Source organism: Phycodurus eques, chromosome 13, assembly GCF_024500275.1.
Source record: "Phycodurus eques isolate BA_2022a chromosome 13, UOR_Pequ_1.1, whole genome shotgun sequence".
Classification (NCBI taxonomy): Eukaryota; Metazoa; Chordata; class Actinopteri; order Syngnathiformes; family Syngnathidae; genus Phycodurus; species Phycodurus eques.
This window is the reverse complement of record NC_084537.1, coordinates 2,936,724-2,957,929: the sequence shown is the minus strand read 5'-3', so window position 1 is coordinate 2,957,929 and position 21,206 is coordinate 2,936,724. Positions and strand designations below refer to the sequence as shown.

The window sequence follows — 21,206 nt, the reverse complement described above, 5'->3', positions numbered from 1 at the left end:
AATACTGTATAATCTGTGTGGTGAGGGAAGGTTAAGAAATGTATTGTGGTACTGCAACAAAAAATATATTTTATGGTATTTACAGTGGGTACGGAAAGTATTCAGACGCCCTTACATTTTTCACTCTTTGTTATATTGCAACCATTTGCTAAAATCATTTAAGTTCATTTTCCCTCATTAATGTACACACAGCACCTCATATGGACAAAAAAAACAGAATTGTTGAAATTTTTGCAGATTTATTAAAAAAGAAAAACTGAAATATCACACAGCCATAAGTATTCAGACCCTTTGCTGTGACACATATTTAACTCGGGTGCTGTCCATTTCTTCTGATCGTCCTTGAGATGGGTCTCCACCTTCATTGGAGTCCAGCTGTGTTTGATTATACTGATTGGACTTGATTAGGAAAGCCACACCCATGTCTATATAAGAGCTTACAGCTCACCGTGCATCTCAGAGCAAATGCGAAACATGAGGTCAAAGGGACTGCCTGAAGAGCTCAGAGACAGAATTGTGGCAAAGCACAGATCTGGCCTAGGTTACAAAAACATTTCTACTACACTTAAGAGCACAGTGGCCTCCATAATCCTTAAATGGAAGACATTTGAGACGACCAGAACCCTTCCTAGAGCTGGCCGTCTGGCCAAACTGAGCACCAGGGGGAGAAGAGCCTTGGTGAGGGAGATAAAGAAGAACCCAAAGATCACTGTGACTTGAGTTCCAGAGATGCAGTTGGGAGATGGGAGAAAGTCATAGAAAGTCAACCATCGCTGCAGCCCTCCACCAGTCGAGGCCTTATGGCAGAGTAGCTCGAGGGAAGCCTCTCCTCAGTGCAAGACACATGAAAGCCCGCATGGAGTTTGCTAAAAAAAAAATACCTGAAGGACTCCAAGATGGTGAGAGAACTGGTCTGATTAGACAAAGAGAGAACTTTTTGGCCTTAATTCTAAGCGGTGTGTGTGGAGAAAACCAGGCACTGCTCATCACCTGTCCAATACAATCACAACAGTGAAGCATGGTGTGGCAGCATCATGCTGTGGGGGGCGTTTTTCAGTTCCAGGGACAGGACGACTGGTTGCAATCGAGGAAAAGATGAATCCGGCCAAGTACAGCGATATCCTGGACATAAACCTTCTCCAGAGTGCTCAGGTCCTCAGACTAGGCCGAAGGGTCACCTTCACCAAGACAATGACCCTAAGCACATAACTAAAATAACAAAGCAGTGGCTTTAGAACAACTCCGTTACTGCTCTTGAGTGGCCCGGCCATTCAACAATTCCGTTTTTTTCTGTCAATATGGGGTGCTGTGTGTACATTAATGAGAAAAAAATGAACTTAAATTATTTTAGTAAATGACTGAAATATAACAAAGAGTGAAAAATTTAAGGGGGTCAGAATACTTTCTGTACTCACTGTATAATGTGATTAGTGGCTATGCCCTACAAGTAGGATGTCACATAGAGGTGACATTTTGGAAGAAGCTAGATAAAGTACTTTTGAGCATCCCAGACAGAGAGAGAGTCATGATTGGTGCAGATTGTAATGGACATGTTGGTGAAGGACACGGGGGTAATGAAGAAGTGATGGGTAAGTTTGACATCCAAGAAATGAACTTGGAGGGAGAGATGGTGGTAGACTTTGTAAAAAGAATGTAAATGGCTGTAGTGAACACTTTCTTCCAGAAGAAGCAGGAACATAGGGTGACATACAAGAGTGGAGGGAGACGCATGCAGGTTACATGCAGGATTGCATCTTGTGCAGATGATGTAATCTGAAGGAGGTTACTGACTCTAAGGTCGGCGATACGGAGAGTGTGGTTAGACAGCATAAAATGGTGGTGTGTAAGGTGACTGGTGGTGGGGAGGAAGGTTAAGAGAAAGGCAGAGCGGAGAACCATGTGGTGGAAGTTGAGCTGTTGTATGGCTTTTCGAGAAGAGGTGAGACAGACTCTCGGTGAACAGGAGGAGCTTCTAGAAGACTGGACCACTATAGCCAAGGTGATCAGAGAGACAGGCAGGAGAGTACTTGGTGTATCTTATGTTTGGAAAGAGGAGACTTGGTGGTGGAACCTCAAAGTACAGGAAATCACACGAAGAAAGAGGATAGCTAAGAAGAAGTGAGACACTGAGAGGACTGAGGAGAGGAGAAAGGAATACATGGAGATATGACATAGGGTGATGGTAGAAACGAGGCATATGATGACGTATGCCAGATTGGACACTAAAAAAGAAGAAAAAGATCTACACAGGTTGGCCAAACAGAGGGATAGAGATGAGAAGGATGTGCAGCAGGTTAGGGTGGGTCAGGGTAGAGATGGAAATGTGTCGACTGGTGCCAGTAGTGTGCTGGATAGATGGAAAGAATACTTTGAGGAGTTGATGAATGAAGAAAATGAGAGAGAAGGGAGAGTAAGAGGCAAGTGTGGTGAACCAGGAAGTAGCAATGATTGGCAAGGGGGAAGTTAGAACAGCACTAAAGACGAGGAAAAATGGAAAGGCAGTTGATCCTGATGACATACCTGTGGAGGTATGGAAGCATGTAGGAGAGGTGGCTGTGGAATTTTTGACCAGCTTGTTCAATAAAATTCTAGTGCGTGAGAAAATGCCTGAGGAATGGAGTAAAGGTTTGCTGGTGCCCATTTTTAAGAACAAGGATGATGTGCAGAGCTGTGGGAACTATAGAGGAATTTAGTTGATGAGCCACACAATGAAGTTATTGGAAAGAGTAGTTGAGGCTAGACGCAGGACAGAAGTATTTGCGAGCAACAGTATGGTTTCATGCCGAGAAAGAGTACCACAGATGCATTATTAGCCTTGAGGGTGTTGATGGAGAAGTACAGAGAAGGTCAGAAGGAGCCACATTGTCTTTGTAGATTTAGAGAGAGCCGATGACAGAGTACCTGGAGAGGAACTGTGGTACCGCATGCGGAAGTCTGGAGTGGCAGAGATGTATTTTATAATAGTACAGGACATGTATGAGGGCAGCAGAACGATTGTGAGGTGTGCTGTTGGTTTGACAGAGGACTTTAAGGTGGAGGTGGGACTGCATCAGGGATCAGCTCTGAGCGCCTTCCTGTTTGGAGTGGTGATGGATAGACTGACAGATGAGGTTAGACTGGAATCCCCATGGAACATGATGCTCGCAATGACATTATGATCTGCAGTGAAAGCAGGGAGCAGGTCGAGGAACAGTTAGAAAGGCATGCACTGGAAAGGAGAGGAATGAAGATGAGCCAAATTGCATTGAATGAGAGTGGTGGTGGGGGAAGAGTAAGGCTACAGAGAGAAGTGAGGGTACAGGGAGAAGAGATAGCGAGGGTGGAGGACTTGAAATACTTGGGGTCAACAGTCCAGAGCAATGCTGAGTGTGGTAAGGAAGTGAAGAAACGAGTCCAAGCAGGTTGGAACGGGTAGAAGAAGGTGTCAGGTGTGTAATGCCTAGATCAGACAACATTGGCCCGATAAGCTATCACGTGCAATTTCCCACATCGGGCCCGACGTATTTTGTCAAGAATGACAAAACTTCTTGAAGTGTGACATAATCCACGACCAACGGTTTGACCCTACAACGCCAAAGTGAAGATTTCTTGGATATCTTCCATGTCGTGTTGAAATACTGTATTGACCGACAGCGCACCTCGACCAATGATTGCGTATTGTGACCGGCGCTTCGCCTTCTGTGCTTGCAGATGTCAACATCACTGTTGTCAACATAAACACGCACGAACCAATGCTCACCGACGATTTAGAGCATGATTCAACAGAACGCCGGCTTGTGTACATACAAATGTCAGTGCTAGTACTAGCTTGCTAGGCTAAGAGGAGAATTACCTTTATTGTCATGAAGATGCATGCATGCACACGAAATTTGTTCTCTGCAATTTACCCATCACAGTGAACACATCAACATGTTAGTGGAACACACTGGAGCAGCTGAAGGGCCCGGGGAGCATTTCGCTGTATCAGTGTCTTGCTCAAGGACACCACAGCCGTGAGTCCGGGGGTATGTTGGAGGATGGTCCAGTCGGGGTCTCGAACCTAGGTCCCCCACGGTGGCAGGCGATGATCTTAACCATTTGGCCACGGCTGCCCAAATGTTAGGACATTAACTATATTGACAAGGAACTGGCAGTGGTGGAATTTGAACCCACGCCTTAATCCAGCGCCTTGGACTGCTCGGCCACACTACCTGAGCCATAACATTGTTGCCTGCTAGTGAGCCATACAGCTCCTTGGACCGCTCGGCCACACTACCTGAGCCATAACATTGTTGCCTGCTAGTGAACCATATTGTATTAAAAGTATGTGAACATACCTTAAGCTCTTCTTGAATGGACAGCCCACTCCCAAGCACCGGTGGGTGATGAAAGCAGACTTTTCCTTTTTTTGTTCTTTTCCCCCCCCCAAGTACAATACTTGTTGTTATTGTCACCATAGTAACAGGTGTCTCCGGGCACGTTGAGTGGACACACGTTTTCTGGTCCCGCCTATCCGACAGTGTTTAATTTGACAAGATAAAGCCCAGTGATTGTAAAAGACGGGATACGGCGTTATCGGAATAAATGCCGTGTAATGTTGCCACCCAGCTAAGGCAAGATTTTATGGCAGTAGTCTGACATACAGTCGTGTAATCGTGAAAGACCAAATTTGTCTTGCAGTCTGATCCAGGCATTATGTGACAGAAGTGTCAATATGAAGGACAAAGTTTATAAGACAGTGGTGAGGCCAGCAATGATGCACGAATTAGAGACAGTGGAACTGGAGCAGAGCTGGAGGTGGCGGAAATGTAGATGTTGAGGTTCTCTCTAGTAGTGACCAGGTTGGATAGGATTAGAAATAAGATCATCAGAGGGACGAACAAGTTGAGAGGTTTTGGAGACAGTTAGAAAGCGCAGACTTGCATGGTTTGGACATGTCCAGAGGAGCGAGAGTGAGTATATTGGTAGAAGGGTGATGAGGAGGGAGCTACCAGGCAAGAGAGCTCGAGGAAGACCAAAGAGAAGGTTTAGAGATGTAGTGAGGGAAGTTGGTGTTAGAGAGGTGGATGCAGGAGATAGGCTTACATGGAAAAAGATAACACCCTGTGGCGATCCCTAACGGGGCAAGCCAAAGGGAATAGAAGACACTAAATAATTTAAAACGTATATTTTTATGGTAATTAAATTTCTATAATTTACAGGCTGGGTATGCAACAGAGGTGAGGATAATTCTGGCTGGCATCCAGCTGACTGGCGGCCAAATAAGATCCCCTTCACTGCAACCCCTGGATCCCTGAGCACAGGGCTGGATTCTGATGAACCTGCTGACTTCTTGGAACTGTTTCTCACAGACAAGCTGCTCCAACACATTGTGGACCAAAACAACCTGTATGCTCTGGAGTATTTTGAACCACACCCCAGCGGTCTACCCTTCCAGAGGAAAACAAACACAGAAACCTGTGTATAGTTCAAAGCTCAAACATGTTTTTCAAATGTGAAGATTGTAAAAGGTTAAGTATATACTTGTAAATAAATAGTTTTTCCATCAAAAGCCCTTTCTCAGTGTTGTTTATACTGTTGTATTGACGGAAAGTACTGTTTATATATTTGAGGTGTGAAAAAAGCAAAAAATATTCACAAGCGGTCTGCAACAGCTGGCTGGGTAGCTGGTGCGATTGTCCTTATTATGGAAATGTACTGAATCTGACTGAAGGCCCTTGCTGTTCTTTCTTTCGAGAGAGTGTGGGGAGCATGACACCTGGCCAGCTCCCCCTCGCTTTCCTCTCCTTCTTTCTCCCCTCTTCTTTCTCTCTCGGTCTCGTTTTGTTTATATCATGTAAATAGCTCTTCTTATTAAATCAAACGCATAAAGACAAGATTTCTTCTTTAATTATTCTACAAAAGACTTATTCCCAACACTGAACTGGTATGCTTGATGCTGGCACTGCAAGTACTGTCATTGCATTGTAAAGCAACTTGTCACAGAAGGCTAATTTTCTCCGCTTTCTACTTGGAAACAGGTATTTTGGTGAAACTTACACATCTTCAACTGATGATTACTAAACGAAAAAGGAGAACTTTTTTCTCATGAAATAAAAGTTTAATCTTTCTTTTTTGTAGGTTCCATGATCATTCAGAATCACAAGTGTCAAACGGGGACCCACAGCATTTTATGTGGCCCGCGAAAGCAAATAAAAATTGCTCATGGTGTTCTGATGTAATAACATTGAGATATTTGCAACCATTTTTTAGGTTACCAATCCCCCTTTGAAAAGATATGTAATAGTTGAAAAACATGTTCTTATAGGCTTCTGATTTCAAAACTGCTTAGTCATCAATGTGTTGTGTATACTGTATGTAATTATATGAGGTAATCTTTCGTTTATATGGGTTCACAGTCGTAGCGGCCCTTCGGGGTAAGTCATAACTACGGTGTGGCCCGTGACAAAGATGAGTTTGACACCCCTGCTCTAAAACAACTGGCAATATGGAGTTGGCCGCTCAGAAAATGGCTGGCAATGAATGAGTTAATGATTCCACCATGGCTGAAGACTTGAGTTGGTAAAATTACTTATATTCACATTTATAAGGTTTACTTCTCTCTCTTCTTCTTCTTTTCCTTTCGGCTTGTCCTGTTAGGGGTCGCCACAGCGCATCATCCTTTTCCATGTCTCCTGCATTCTCCTCTCGAACACCAACTGCCAACATGTCTTCCCTCACGACATCCATCAACCTTCTCTTTGGTCTTCCTCTAGCTCTCTTGCCTGGCAGCTCCATCCTCATCATCCTTCTACCAATATCCTCACAATTTCTCCTCAGGACGTGTCCAAACCATCGAAGTCTGCTCTCTCTAACTTTGTCTCCAAAACATTGAACCTTGGCTGTCCCTCTGATGAGCTCATTTCAAATTTTATCCAACCTGGTCACTTCGAGAGCGAACCTCAACATCTTCATTTCCGCCACCTCCAACTCTGCTTCCTTCTGTTGTCGTACTAGAGTGGCTCCAACTACCGGAGACAAATTCCTTGTGTGTTTTTGGACATATACAGATGATTCTGATTCTATTGTGTCTTCAGTGCCACTGTCTCTAATCCGTACATCATGGCTGGCCTCACCACTGTTTTATAAACTTTGCCCTTCATCCTAGCAGAGACTATTTTGTCACATAACACACCTGACACCTTCCTCCACCCGTTCCAACCTGCTTGGACCCGTTTCTTCTCTTCCTGACCACACTCACCATTGCTCTGGACAGTTGACCCCAAGTATTTAAAGTCCTCCACCCTCTTCTCCCTGTAGCCTCACTCTTCCCCCACCACCCCTCTCATTCAGGCACATATATTCTGTCTTACTTCGGCTAATCTTCATTCCTCTTCTTTCCAGTGCATGCCTCCATCTTTCTAACTGTTCCTCCAGCTGCTCCCTGGTTTCACTGCAGATCACAATGTCATCTGCAAACATCATGGTCCATGGGGATTCCAGTCTAACCTCATCTGTCAGTCTATCCATCACCACTGCAAAAAGGAAGGGGCTCAGGGCTGATCCCTGATGCAGTCCCACCTCCACCTTAAATTCTTCTGTCACACCTACAGCACACCTCACCGCTGTTCTGCGGCCCCCGTACATGTCCTGTATTATTCTAACATACTTCTCTGCCACTCCAGACTTCCACATGCAGTACCACAGTTCCTCTCTGGGTTTCTCTAGATCTACAAAGACACAATGTAGCTCCTTCTGACCTTCTCTGTACTTTTCCATCAACATCTTCAAGGCAAATAATGCATCTGTGGTACTCTTTCTAGGCATGAAACCATACTGTTGCTCGCAAATACTCACTTCTGTCCTGAGTCTAGCCTCCACTACTCTTTCCCATAACTTCATTGTGTGGCTCATCAACTTTATTCCTCTATAGTTCGCACAGCTCTGCACATCACCTTTGTTCTTAAAAATGGGCACCAGTACACTTTTCCTCCATTTCTCAGGCATCTTCTCACGCACTAGAATTCTATTGAACAAGCTGGTCAAAAACTCCACAGCCACCTTTCCTCTTCCATACCTCCACAGGAATGTCATCAGGACCAACTGCCTTTCCATTTTTCATCTTCTTTAATGCCTTTCTAACTTTCCCCCTTACTAATCATTGCCACTTCCTGGTCCACCTCACTTGCCTCTTCTACTCTCCCTTCTCTCTCATTTTCCTCATTCATCAACTCCTCGGTAGTATTCTTTCCATCTAGCTAGCACACTGCTGGCACCAGTCAACATATTTCCATCTCTAGCCTTAATCACCCTAACCTGCTGCACATCCTTCCCATCTCTATCCCTCTGTCTGGCCAGCCTGTATAGATCCTTTTCTCCTTCTTTAATAAGGTTTGCATCGCTCTCTAGCCTTGCTAAAAGCAGGAAGCCATTGTTTGTCTTATCCAAGGACATTCACAAGCGGTCTGCAACAGCTGGCTGGGTAGCTGGTGCGATTGTCCTTATTATGGAAATGTACTGAATCTGACTGAAGGCCCTTGCTGTTCTTTCTTTCGAGAGAGTGTGGGGAGCATGACACCTGGCCAGCTCCCCCTCGCTTTCCTCTCCTTCTTTCTCCCTCTTCTTTCTCTCTCGGTCTCGTTTTGTTTATATCATGTAAATAGCTCTTCTTATTAAATCAAACGCATAAAGACAAGATTTCGTCTTTAATTATTCTACAAAAGACTTATTCCCAACACTGAACTGGTATGCTTGATGCTGGCACTGCAAGTACTGTCATTGCAACTGGAAACATTTTTGAGTTTTGAAGTGCTAACTTAAATTTACTTGATTCTAAAATACTTCTCGCATGGAGCCTACTTTTTAAAATTTAAATGTACTTCATTTTAAAATTACATTTATCCCATGTACTATTTTTTAACTGTAATGTAACCCATGTTAAAACCACTACCTCTTTCACTCAGTTGTTAACTCACTGTCTCGAACCATATTTATGAGTGGTTTGAAAGTCGTCTGAACGTCATTAGCAATTAACTCTGTATCACATCAAATAAATAAGCGAAGAGACTTTATGTCAAAGAGTAATTTATGACCCTGAAATATGATTTATTACCTTGTTTTGACAGGTTGTGCCTTGGGGTCAAGACCTCTTGAGGTCATCCCTGAGCATGCTGTGTCACATGGTATAATCGTGGCTACCTTTTGTGGCCATAAAACAATAAGAGTGATAGTTTAAAGGGTTGTAAAACAATAAAACCAGAAACAGAATAATATTGTCTCATATAAAGCACTAAAACTGGTACTTTAAAGGGTTGTAAAACAATAAAACCAGAAACATGGAACTATATTGCCTCATATAAAGCAATAAAACTGGCACTTTAAAGGGTCACACAAGGTCAGCATTCTTGAGACAGATAAACCGATTCAACCGGATACCCAGCAAAATCTGCTGGTTATCCTTAGCTATATCGATTGTCGAGCTGTGGATCGGTTATCGCGAGACTAGTAACAGGTTGCCTGAGGTTAGTGTTTTCCTCTTAAAAACAATGTGAGAGCTCATGTAATGACCCTCTCGCATGCTCCTTGATAACATAGAGTAGCAATGCAGTGTAGCGTATATTGGTGTTAAAGAAAAACCTTTGTGTTTACCTTCATCACCCGGGATCTGTTTCAAGCAAAATGGAAGGATGTTGCAGCTTGGAACTCGTGTGAGATCGTTAACCAAGCATGTTGGTTCCATTGCAGGTTCATGGTGAACATGCCCACTGCAGTGACGCCAGACGGCGGCACGGTATTAACAGGAAAGTGAAATGTTTTCAGCATTAATTGAAGGTCAGGATGGCTTCGTCGTAGGGTGTCAAACAGTGCCTGAGAAATTGCTGATTTCTCAGCCCACAAGGCCAGGATGACGTCGTCTGTCGGGCGTCGTCTCTCTTCTCCCCCGATTGGTCAGTTTAGCCAGACGGCCAACTCTAGGAAGGGTTCTGGTCATCCCAAACGTCTTCCATTTAAGGATTATGGAGGCCACTGTGCTCTTAAGTGCAGCAGAAATGTTTTTGTAACCTTGGCCAGATCTGTGCTTTGCCACAATTCTGTCTCTGAGCTCTTCAGGCAGTTCCTTTGACCCCATGATTCTCATTTGCTCATGCACCGTGAGCTGTAAGGTCTTATATAGACAGGTGTGTGGCTTTCCTGATCAAGTCCAATCAGTATAATCAAACACAGCTGGACTCCAATGAAGGTGTAGAACCGTCTTCAGGATGATCAGAAGAAATGGACAGCACCCGAGTTAAATATGTGTCACAGCAAAGGGTCTGAATACTTATGGCTGTGTGATATTTCAGTTTATCTTTTTTAATAAATCAGCAAAAATTTCAACAATTCCATTTTTTTCTGTCAATATGGGGTGCTGTGTGTACATTAACGAGGAAAAAAAATAACTTAAATGATTGAACAAATGGCTGCAATATAAGAGAGTGAAAAATTTAAGTAGGTCTGAAAACTTTCCGTCCCCACTGTACGTGTGCAAAACGTGGGTGTCTTATGCATCTATGATACTCTAAATCAGGGGTGCCCAAACTTTTTGGCTCAGGGGCCACATTGCCGTAAACAAATTGTCATGCGGGCCATCATTAATTTTACATGCTACCGACGAGGGGAATGCTTTTTTGTATTTTTATTTTACTGTTTTACTATGCTGTCTGCTGCTAGGTAGATCTTATAACTGCCTGACCTGGATAAATGAAGGTTAAAATAAAAATTAATGAAATGCAAAATAAAGTATTTTTATGAAATTTGACTCAAACTCAAACTTTATTCATCAGAATCAACAAACAACATGTTTGCATTAATGTGAAGGGTGATACTGAGATCTCGACTGCAGTAAATGGGGCAGGTCTGGCTCAAAAGCGGTGGTTTTAATGCGCAAGATGTCACGCAGGTGGGAGTCAGTTCGTCTTGTCCTCGCTCGGTTCATATTCTTGTTCATGACTGAGAATGTCTTCGAGCCAAACAAGCTCAACATTTTCTTAGCAAATGTACGAATCTCTTGGAACCTGTCTTTATCCAGCTGTTGGTAAAAGTTGACGAGGGAGTTGTTGGTACCGGCTGCGACACTCTGTGTCACACTGCAGCTCAATGAGCTCCAGCTGCAGGTGGGCTGGAACGTCACTGAGATCCACGGAAACGGTTTGGCACATAGAACTTTTTGGTGAATAATACAATGGAGTTTTATAGCTTTACCTCCTTCTTCGCTTACTTTGTGACACACTAGGGTTGATAATCCACTGTGCTTGCCCACCATGGCAGGTGCGCCATCCGTAATAATCCCCGTGATTTTATTCCACTTTAATTTTATGTCATGTACGGCGGAAAAAACAGAAGCAAATAAATATTTCCCACTTGTCTGGTCCTTAAGGCTCTGGAGGTCAAGTAGCTCTTCACGCACGTTCATTTCACTGTCCACTCCTCTAAAAGAAATCAGGAACTGAGCGCTGTCGGATGCATCCGTGCTATCGTCACAGGCTCACGAAAAAAATTCAATCTCCACTCCTTTTGTGTCCAACTGTCTCTTAATATCAGAAGAAACTTCTTCGCTCCCTCGTGACACAGTGCTACGAGACAGGAAAACATTGGCGAACTGTTGCTTTTTCTCAGGACAAATGTTCTCCACCATTTTCATCACACAGTCTTTAATAAATTCACCCTCAGTAAAAGGTTGGCGATGCTTGGCGATCAGCGTTGCCACCTCATAGCTTGCCTTTGTTGCATTTTCATTCGACTCACTGGCTCTTGTGAAAAAGTGTTGCTGTGCCGTTAAACCAGCTTCCAGTTGCTTAAATTTTTCACTGCGTTCGTTCCCAGTTAGCTTGTCGTAATTTGCATGTTCCGTCTGGTCGTGCCTCTATATATTGAACTCCTTGAACATAGCCACAGTCTCTTAGCAAATTAGGCAGACGCAGTTGCTTCTAAACTCATAGAAAAAATATTCAGACTTCCATTTGTCCTGGTAACGTCGGCCCTCGCTATCAACTTTCCTTTTCTTACTTCCAGTTGCCATTTTAGAAATAGGCAAAAAACAGATCATGCGCAAAACGGCCCCGTGAGAGTTCAGCCACAAGTTTACTGCCATCCTGTGGTGAAATATAAAATTGCGCGTGTATTTTGTACTGCCGGGCCACATATTAGTTTTATGACAGAGGCTTCGGGCCAGTGGAAATATGAACACGGGCCGGATTTGGCCCGGGGGCCGGACTTTGGGCATGTCTGCTCTAAATACACCTCTGTCCACATTTATTTTGTAGTTTGTTTTCTATTTAAAGTTATATTGATGGAGCAATATTCACATTTTCACACTACCACGATATATCTATTTGACAGAAGTTAGAAAGCAGTTACTCATACATGAGTACTTTTTAAAGTATATTTGAAGAAGGCTACCTTTACATGGGTCACATTATTATAAAGTAAGAGTCCATACTCATAGGCGAGTACAATTCTTGACAGCTTTATTAACAACTTTACCAACAACTTAAACCAAGGTTCAAATTGAAAGTTAGAGCAGAGTTCCTCCATTGTTTTTCCCCAATCGTATTATCAAACCGGTTTAGATTGCTCAATTTTGGGGAGGCCAGTCAGAAGACTATTACAATAGTCAAGTCTACTTGAGATAAAAGTATGGATGAGCTTCTCCTGGTCTGCTTGACACATGCAAGCCTTCACTCTGGATATGTTCTTCAGATCGTAGAAGGCAGTTTTAGTAATTGATTTGATATGACTGTTGAAAGTCAGGTCGGGACTTCCGGCTACGTCATGGCCGAGTGAGGACGGTAAACCTTTCAGCTCTCACAGAATTATTAAATTAAGCCGTTTTGTGAAGGTTTCTTGATAAATGAACACCAGACTTAGCGAAAGAGATAACGCAAAGAGTATTCTGAATCCCAAAACATCCAAGAACAACGTAAAAGTGAGTAAAATAGGGGATGGAAAGCAAGGACCCAAGCAGCTAAAGATAACTGAAGCTACTCCATTGAAAACTATTGGGGAAGCTAACACTATGGCTAACTCCGGGGCTAACGCTGAAAATAAGTGCTAGCGGAGCTACGAAAACTCCGACAGGAAAATACAGAGTTATTCCAAGACTTAAAAACTTCATTCACCAGATTGGAGAATAAACTGACGGATTTTGCAACACGCACAGACAACCACAGAATGACTGAAGCGGAATACAGATTGAGTGCCACGGAAGACCGACAAAATAAAGACGAGGAGGTTGATAAGTTACCTGTTGCGTAGAGAAATCAACCTTGCCAATAAATGTGACGATCTGGAAAATCGTCTACGTCGTAACAACATACGCTTGTATAGTATACCAGAGCAGTCTGAAAAGGATGACATGATAAACGCGGAAGAGGAAGTAACGCATGCCAACCGAAGATATCATAAATCAGAGGGCTCATTCATGGAAAAGAAATATCAATTCTAAATTTGTATGTCCCAAATGAAGATGACACAGCTTTTTTTTTTTTTTTTTTTAAAGAAATCTCATCGGTGTTAACCTCATTTGTGGAAGGGACTCTCTTAATAGGTGGGGATTTTAACTGTGTCGTGAATCAACATTTAGATAAACAACCTTCAGATCAGGGCGCAATTTTAAGAAAAACAAGGACGTTGTAGTCTGATAAAAGAGATGGGCTTGGACAATATTATATTTCACCCCAAAGACATTGCTGACGCATTTTCCTCATATTATGAAACTTTATACAACTCACCAGAAGACATCAACAAATCAAACAAGATTCAAAGATTTTTGAAAGAATAACATTACCCTCATTGACCGAAACCCAATCTAAAGGGTTAATAAAACAAATTTCCAAAAAGGAAATTGAGGAGACTTTTAAAAAATTTAAAAAATAACAAGTCCCCCAGAGTGTATGGCTACCCGTGTGGGTTTTGTAAATACTTCAAAGACGAAATTACCCCTTTATTATGAAGAGTATTTAATCATGCTCTCTGAAAATGACCCACCTAAATCTTGGTCCCAAGCGATCATATGTGATCCACAAAGAGGGCAAAGATTCTGTAAATTGTTCCTCATACAGACCGATAAGTTTATTGTGTTGCGACATAAAAATTTTAACATCAATATTAGCCAAACGACTTCAGAAATGTATAAAACATGTGCTTGGTATTGACCAAACAGGTTTTATTCCTGGACGCTTAGGAATCAATAATATTAGGAGAATATTGAACATAAGACAGCTGCTAAGAAAAAAAACTGACCCATCAATGCTTCTCAGCCTTGACGCTGAGAAGGCCTTTGATAGGGTCGATTGGTTGTTCCTACATCACACTTTGAAGAAATTCGGTTTTGATTCTACATTTATTAGATGGATTGGAACGTTGTACCTTAAGCCTACTTCCAAAGTTCGAGTAAATGGCTATATTTCTGAAGAATTCCTGTTGAAAAGAGGGACCAGACAGGTCTTTCAACTCAGCCCCTCGTGTCTTGTACCTTTATCAAGCATTGCCAATATGGATTCCTCCATCTATGTTTCAAAAATTGGATAAAATTATTTCAACATTTGTATGGCAGGGGAAGAAACCTAGGATCCGGAAGAAACTACTATGCGGTTCTAGGAGGGAAGGTGGTCTAGGTTTACCTAATTTTAAATTGTATTTTTGGGCAGCTCAGTTACGAGGATTAGTAGAATGGGTGGGGCAAGATGAGGAAACAAATTGGATAGAACTGGAGAACAATTCAAGCCCACTGATTCCCTTAAAAGACCGCAATATTCTTTGAACAAAAGAAATGGAAATATCTTAAAATTGAAAATGAATGGATTGCCTACCACTTCGCAGATGGTCAATTGTAAGGAAAAAAATGGGAATACCTTTAACAAGTTCCCACAAGAAATTGCAATTATGTAGGAGACTACTCAGATATTTTTTGGGACTGTCCCATTCTGATAAATCTTTGGCAGGGAGTTGTGGGTGAAATCCAAATCATGCTAAAATGCAATGTGTCATTGGAAATGGTACATTGTATATTGGGGGTTCCACTAAAAGAGGGTTTTAAAAAAAGAATAAATTAAATTAATACAAATTCTATTGCTAGTGGCAAGAAAAATGATTACGAAGCATTGGCTCAAAGCTCAACCTCCCACACTTGAGCAATGGCGGGAGGGTTTGAAAAGGGTATATAATATGGAGAAAATTACAGCACAACTACACTTAAATACTGATCAATTTACTGACATTTGGGCACCAAAATCCAACCACTTTGGCTGGTCAAATTAGATTAGGTGCTCGTGAATATTAAAAAGAAGAAAAAGGAAGGGGAAAAGGAGAAAAGAGGCAAAAAAGAAGGGAAGGAGAAAAGAAGAAAAGGAAAAAGGGAGATAAAGGAATAAGTGAAAAAAGTGAAAAAGAAAGAAAGAAGGAAAAAAAAGTGTAAAGTATGTATATGTATAATTTATACGGTATTAGTACTGCAGAGTTGCCACTTTTTTTGTTTTGTTAATTCTCTTACATTCATTCATTCATCTTCCGTTCCGCTTATCCTCACTAGGGTCGCGGGCATGCTGGAGCCTATCCCAGCTATCTTCGGGCGAGACGCGGGGTACACCCCAAACTGGTCGCCAGCCAATCGCAGGGCACATATCAACAAACAGCCATTTGCACTCACATTCACATCTATGGGCAATTTAGAGTTTTTTTCAATTAACCTACCATGCATGTTTTTGAGGTGTGGGAGGAAACCGGAGTGCCCGGAGAAAACCCACGCAGGCCCGGGGAGAACATGCAAACTCCACACAGGCCGGGATTTGAACCACGGTCCTCACAACTGTGAGGCAGATATGCTAACCAGTGGTTCACTGTGCCGCCTTCTCTTACATGTTCTGAAAAACTGAAATTAACATTGATTCAATAAATTTGTTCAAAAAAGAAAGGCAGGTCGCAATCTATCAGTAAACTAAGGTTTCAGACTTGGTCTGTGGTTTTTAAAGAAAGTAACTACAGATATTTACCAAAAGATCATTGCCATTCGATGATATTGAACACTTCCAATGTTTACAAAATAACTCATTTCTTCCAGGTAGGACCTGAACCATTTAAGGACTGTTCTATTTAGTCCTACCCACATTTTCCAACATGTTAAGCAGTATATTATGATCTACCATATCAAAAGCTGCACTGAGATCCGACAAGACCAGAATTGACACCTTTCCCGAGTCAGTATTCATTTAGCACTTTGATAAGAGCAGATTCTGTACTGTGATGAGTTCGAATACTTTGATTGAAATTTGTCAAAAAGTCAATTTCATTTCAAGAAATTGCTGAGTTGATGAAACATTATTTCAACAATCTTGATTATGGAAGGGAGATTTGAGATGGGTCTATAGCTTGCTAACATGGATGTGTCCAGCGTTCTATTTTTTAAAAGAGGCTTAATGGGAGTTACTTTAAGAGCTTTAGGAAACTGAAGTGAACAATTGATTATTAGCACAGACTTCACAATAGCTTTGAAAAAGTCAGATGGTATTGAGTCAAGACAGCTCGTCGATGGTTTCAACTGCTGAACTGTTTTCTCTACAGTTTTTTGGTCAACTTTATCTAATTCTGACATGGTACTAGAGTTTTTCCTGGGTGGTTCAGATGTAGTATAATTTTATCATTTTGCTGATTTGTGCTGATATTTAACCTGATGGATTGTATTTTTTTACTAAAATAACAAGCAAATTCATTGCATTTATCTGCTGTTAAGAGTTCGGGAGCAATCTGTTTTTGGGGGTTTGTGAGCTTGTCAACCACATCAAACAGAGTGTGAGTATTGTTGTTCTTACTGATCATTTCAGAAAAGTGTTGCTGACTAACTCTTGATTAAAATTACAAAGACTTATTCTGTAGAGCTCATAGTCAATTTGGAGTTTGGTTTTTCTCCTCTTATGTTCTGCTTTCCTACACTTTCATTTTGAGGTATTTACCATCATTGTGCTCCTCCACAGCTAGGTCGCCTCTATATTGTCTTAGTTTTAATAGGAGCAACAGCATTCATGACATTTAAAGATTTTCCAGGTGAAATTATCCAAAAGTTCAATTGTCTCAGCATTCACAGTTTGTGGCACAGTTATGGTCTCCATAAACCTAGTGGCGGTACTCTCATTTATGTACCTTATCTTTATAGATAAAGAGGTTGTCTGAACTTTTGGAAGAATCTGTAAATAAAAAAATACACAAAAATGGTCAGAAATAGCCATATCTTTAATGTCAACTGATAGAATTTCAACATCCTTAGAGATGACCATAAATCCATCTGCGCCTCATGTCACCTTATCTCTTGTCCTCCGATTGTTTGGGAACAACTAGATCTTTCTGTCCTTGTTTGGAAACAACTAGATCTTTCTGTCCTTCAGCCGGGTCAACAAAGCCAGTGTTTCTTTTTCGGGCCAACAACTTAACTCTTGTCTATTTAGACAGAAACCGTCTGTCTTGTAAAAATATGTCTGCGCTCCCAAAAATTATGGCAATTGTCAATAAAATTAACAGATAATGCAGTACAGCCACTTCCTTAATTGACTGAGCCTACTGAAACGTTCATCTCCAACTCGTACCGTTGGGAGAGGTCCACTTACGAAAACCTCAGCATCCAAATATTGCACTTTTGTTAGGAGATCAGTGAAATCTTGCTTCAGTACCTCTTATTGTTGCTTGACAACATCCAGGGCCCCTGTGTGTATAATGACATATTTCACAGTTGGGTGCCCATTAGTGATCTACAGGATTTTTTTTAGGGGTATCTGACACCATGTCATTGGTAAAACACAGTACCATATTTTCACGACCATAAGGCGCACTTAAAAGTCTTGAATTTTCTCCAAAATGGACGGGGCGCCTTATAATGCGGCGCGTCTTATGTGTGCGCTGAGTTCCAAAATCTATAAATGTTGTGTGATGAGCACTCCGCTTGACTGACTGGGAGCATTTCTGCCGACACGCTGCTTATATAGAGGAAAGGCGGACGTGACTGAGTACAGAATGCGGATGTAAAGGGGGAAGGGTGAGCGTGAAGCTGCAAGCTGTCAGTTACGCAGAGGAAGATGGGGATCGAGCAGCCGCGAGAGAATTCAAGATAAACAAATCCATGGTTTGCAAGTGGAGGAAGCAGGAAAAAGAGCTTCGCCAAGTCAAGAAGACGAAGCTGAGTTTCCGCTGAAACAAGTCGAGAAGACCAACTCGAGCAATGGATTAATGAGCAAAGAACAGCCAGGAGAAGCGTCTCTACTCTCACCATTCGACTGAGGGCAATAACGCTTGCAGAAGAAATGAAAATCGAACATTTTCAAGGAGGGCTGTCTTGGTGCTTTCGTTTTATGAAACGGCGTAATCTATCCATCCGGGAAAGGACTACCCTGGCGCAGCAACTTCCGGCGAATTACATGGAAAAGCTGGCCATCTTCCGCTCCCACTGCAGTAAAAAGATTGCCCAACCACATCACCAACATGGACGAGGTGCCGCTCACTTTCGACATCCCAGTGAACCACACTGTAGAGAAGGGGACGACCATGGTAGTGATACGCACAACGAGACATGAGAAGTCGGCTTTTACTGTTGTGCTTGGTTGTCGGGGTAATGGACAGAAATTGCCACCTATGGTGATTTGTAAGAGGAAGACACTGCCTAAAGAAATGTTTCCAGCCAAAGTCATCGCTAAGGCCAATCAAAAGGGCTGGATGGACGAGGAGAAAATGAGAGAGTGGCTGAGTGAGGTGTGCGTAAAGAGACCGGATGTTTTTTTTCTACGCGTCACCGTCTCTGTTGATTCCATACGCCCCCATCTCACAGCCACTGAAAAACCAAGTGCAACTAAGACTGGGAGGCAACGCCAAATGAGTTATGCCACCATATGTGAATGGATTGTGGATGCTTGGGCTAAGGTATCTGCTTTGACTGTTGTCCGAGCTTTCAGCCCCCCGGCAACGAGACTGACTGCGACAATGACGAGAGGGAACCTGGTGTGTTTGTTGGAGAACTTGCCCAGCTGTTCATTTCGGATACAGAAGATGAGAACTTTGATGGATTTGGGGATGAGGATTGATTTTAAAAAAAAAATAACGTGAGTACATTGTTAAATACTTCAATAAAGTACAACCGTTTTGCTCCCGCTGCCTTTTTAAAAACATTGTTTTACCGTGCATGCATGCTACTGTATGTTTTCAGCTGGCGTATGTTTTACCATGCCTGCGCCCAATAATACGGTGCGCCTTATGTATGTGTTAAATACAGAAATAGACCCCGTAATTGAGACTGCGCCTTTTAATACGGTGCGCCCTATGGTCGTGAAAATACGGTACTTTGGTGGTGTTCTCACTGCAAAAACGTTTCACATCCTTGAGCGCTCCATCACCAACTATTAACGTTTGAGGTGCCATTTTTTTCTTGTATGATTTAGTTTCATACATTTCAGTGGTGGTGGAGGATCAGCATTCTTGGCCAGGGTCCTGTAAAAGTGGCTCAAATTTATTTGGAAGTCTGATGTCAATGTTTTGCATTGACTCGCGTCCTCTTTTCTTGTCCTTCACTGTAACGACCATCTACGGCCGCTCAGTCGGCGTTGAAGCAGCATGCAATGCAGGCCAGCCAGATTCCTCGGCAATCTGCTGGTGTTCTGTCCTCCCTTTTAGATGTTGTTCCATATCTTTGGGCTTTGCTCTCAGTAAAGTCAGGGAGAACTGCTGGATGATCCATTACCGTTACCACAGTCCACATCCGTCCTCTTTGTTGCACAAGTGGCTGTCTGTTAGGCACATTTCTCCTCACCATTTTGAGACATCGGTAGAGTGGTTTCATTACCGATTGTTCATTTACATACACATACACATCAAGACAGTGGATTTTCGTTTCGAGGACCGACAAACCTCTGTAGCAGTCCATGATAGTCCTCAGTGGGGTAGAGAGGCATCTTGTTGCTGGCCTGTACTAATTAGCAGGCCACGCTCACCCATAAGGGGGTAAAAAGAAAATATATTGGATCATGGCAACAACTGACTCCATCGACAAAAAAAGTACATTCCCACAATCTTAAAAATATCTAGGAGTCACTTCTTCCAGTTTCCTTGGAAGAAGAAATAGAAACAGAGGCGAAAGAAACAGCAGCAAGGAGAAAAGTGTCTGCACTGTACGAGAGCAGGAAGAAAGAATGTACCATATTTGTAGTTTACAGTATTCTGCAGGCAATCCTTAAAATCTCTTTTGTACGTCCTCATCATATGTCCTGCCAGTTATGCCTTGTGTTTCTCACTCCATGTCTATTCTTTAGCTGCTACAGTCCCAGAGCAGAAGACAGTCACTCTGGATGTTGATGCTAATAATCGCCGGGGTCGAACTGAATGGTGCACCTGTTATTACCATGGCAACTTCTCCCTAAATTCTGCCTTTGAGATCAAACTTCATTGGATGGCTGTCACTGCTGCAGCCCTCTTTGAGATGGTAACTATGTTTTCTTCATGATGTTCTCTAGCATTTTCAATATTGTTGCTGTCCAATGTTTTTTTTGTTTTGTTTCCCTGTTCCCCCAAGAGCTGGAACTTTATCTGCTCAAACCATCACATTCATTATGATTATTATTATGCCTGATGTTTCTTTTCACAAAAAAAAAGAAAAAAAAAGAAATTTGGGAGAAACCAACCCATATTCTATTGCCCATTACTTAAGAACGGAAAACAATAGAAACAAACTTTTTCCCCTGGTAAAAGAAGAGAGTGTACTCTTTCTTTTTGTAGTTTTGCTGCGTATATTGTACCAGAACACAATATTCTGTGGCACTTGAAAGATCAGTCACAATGCTCTGAAATGACAGGCAATATGGGGGAACTCCTGACAGTGAATGAGTTAATGATGGGAAAAAAAAGCATCTATTAACTTGATTATTGGAACCTGCCTTTGCATTAATTTCATTGACAGTATTTACTCAACTACTAGCTACCTGTGGGCATTCATTTACTGAACTGCAGAGTACATGATGTTTATTTGAAAGGAGGTGTTGCCTTTTATTTGTACAAATGCTTGAGTGTCAGCAAGACATGCTGATGTCCAAACCCTAAAAAAAACCCAAAACAAAGCCTGTTAAAGCCTCTATATTTGCGGAAACATGAACAAAATATAACACCATAATACACTTGAGGATATTACAATGACTTAAATTAAATTAAACTGAAACACCACATCAAAATTGTATTGCTAAAATGTA

General features: G+C 42.1%; 1 protein-coding gene across 13 annotated transcripts in view; it reads left to right on the top strand.

The window, feature by feature from the left end:
- Nucleotides 1–21,206, top strand: part of depdc5 (DEP domain containing 5, GATOR1 subcomplex subunit) — a 222,700-nt gene that overhangs the window by 189,523 nt on the left and 11,971 nt on the right. For all 13 annotated transcript variants that reach the window (XM_061695209.1, XM_061695212.1, XM_061695211.1 and 10 more), the window contains one exon: nt 20,277–20,446. In XM_061695209.1, coding sequence (XP_061551193.1) covers nt 20,277–20,446 — 170 coding nt within the window. The remainder of the gene's footprint in view (nt 1–20,276; nt 20,447–21,206) is intronic.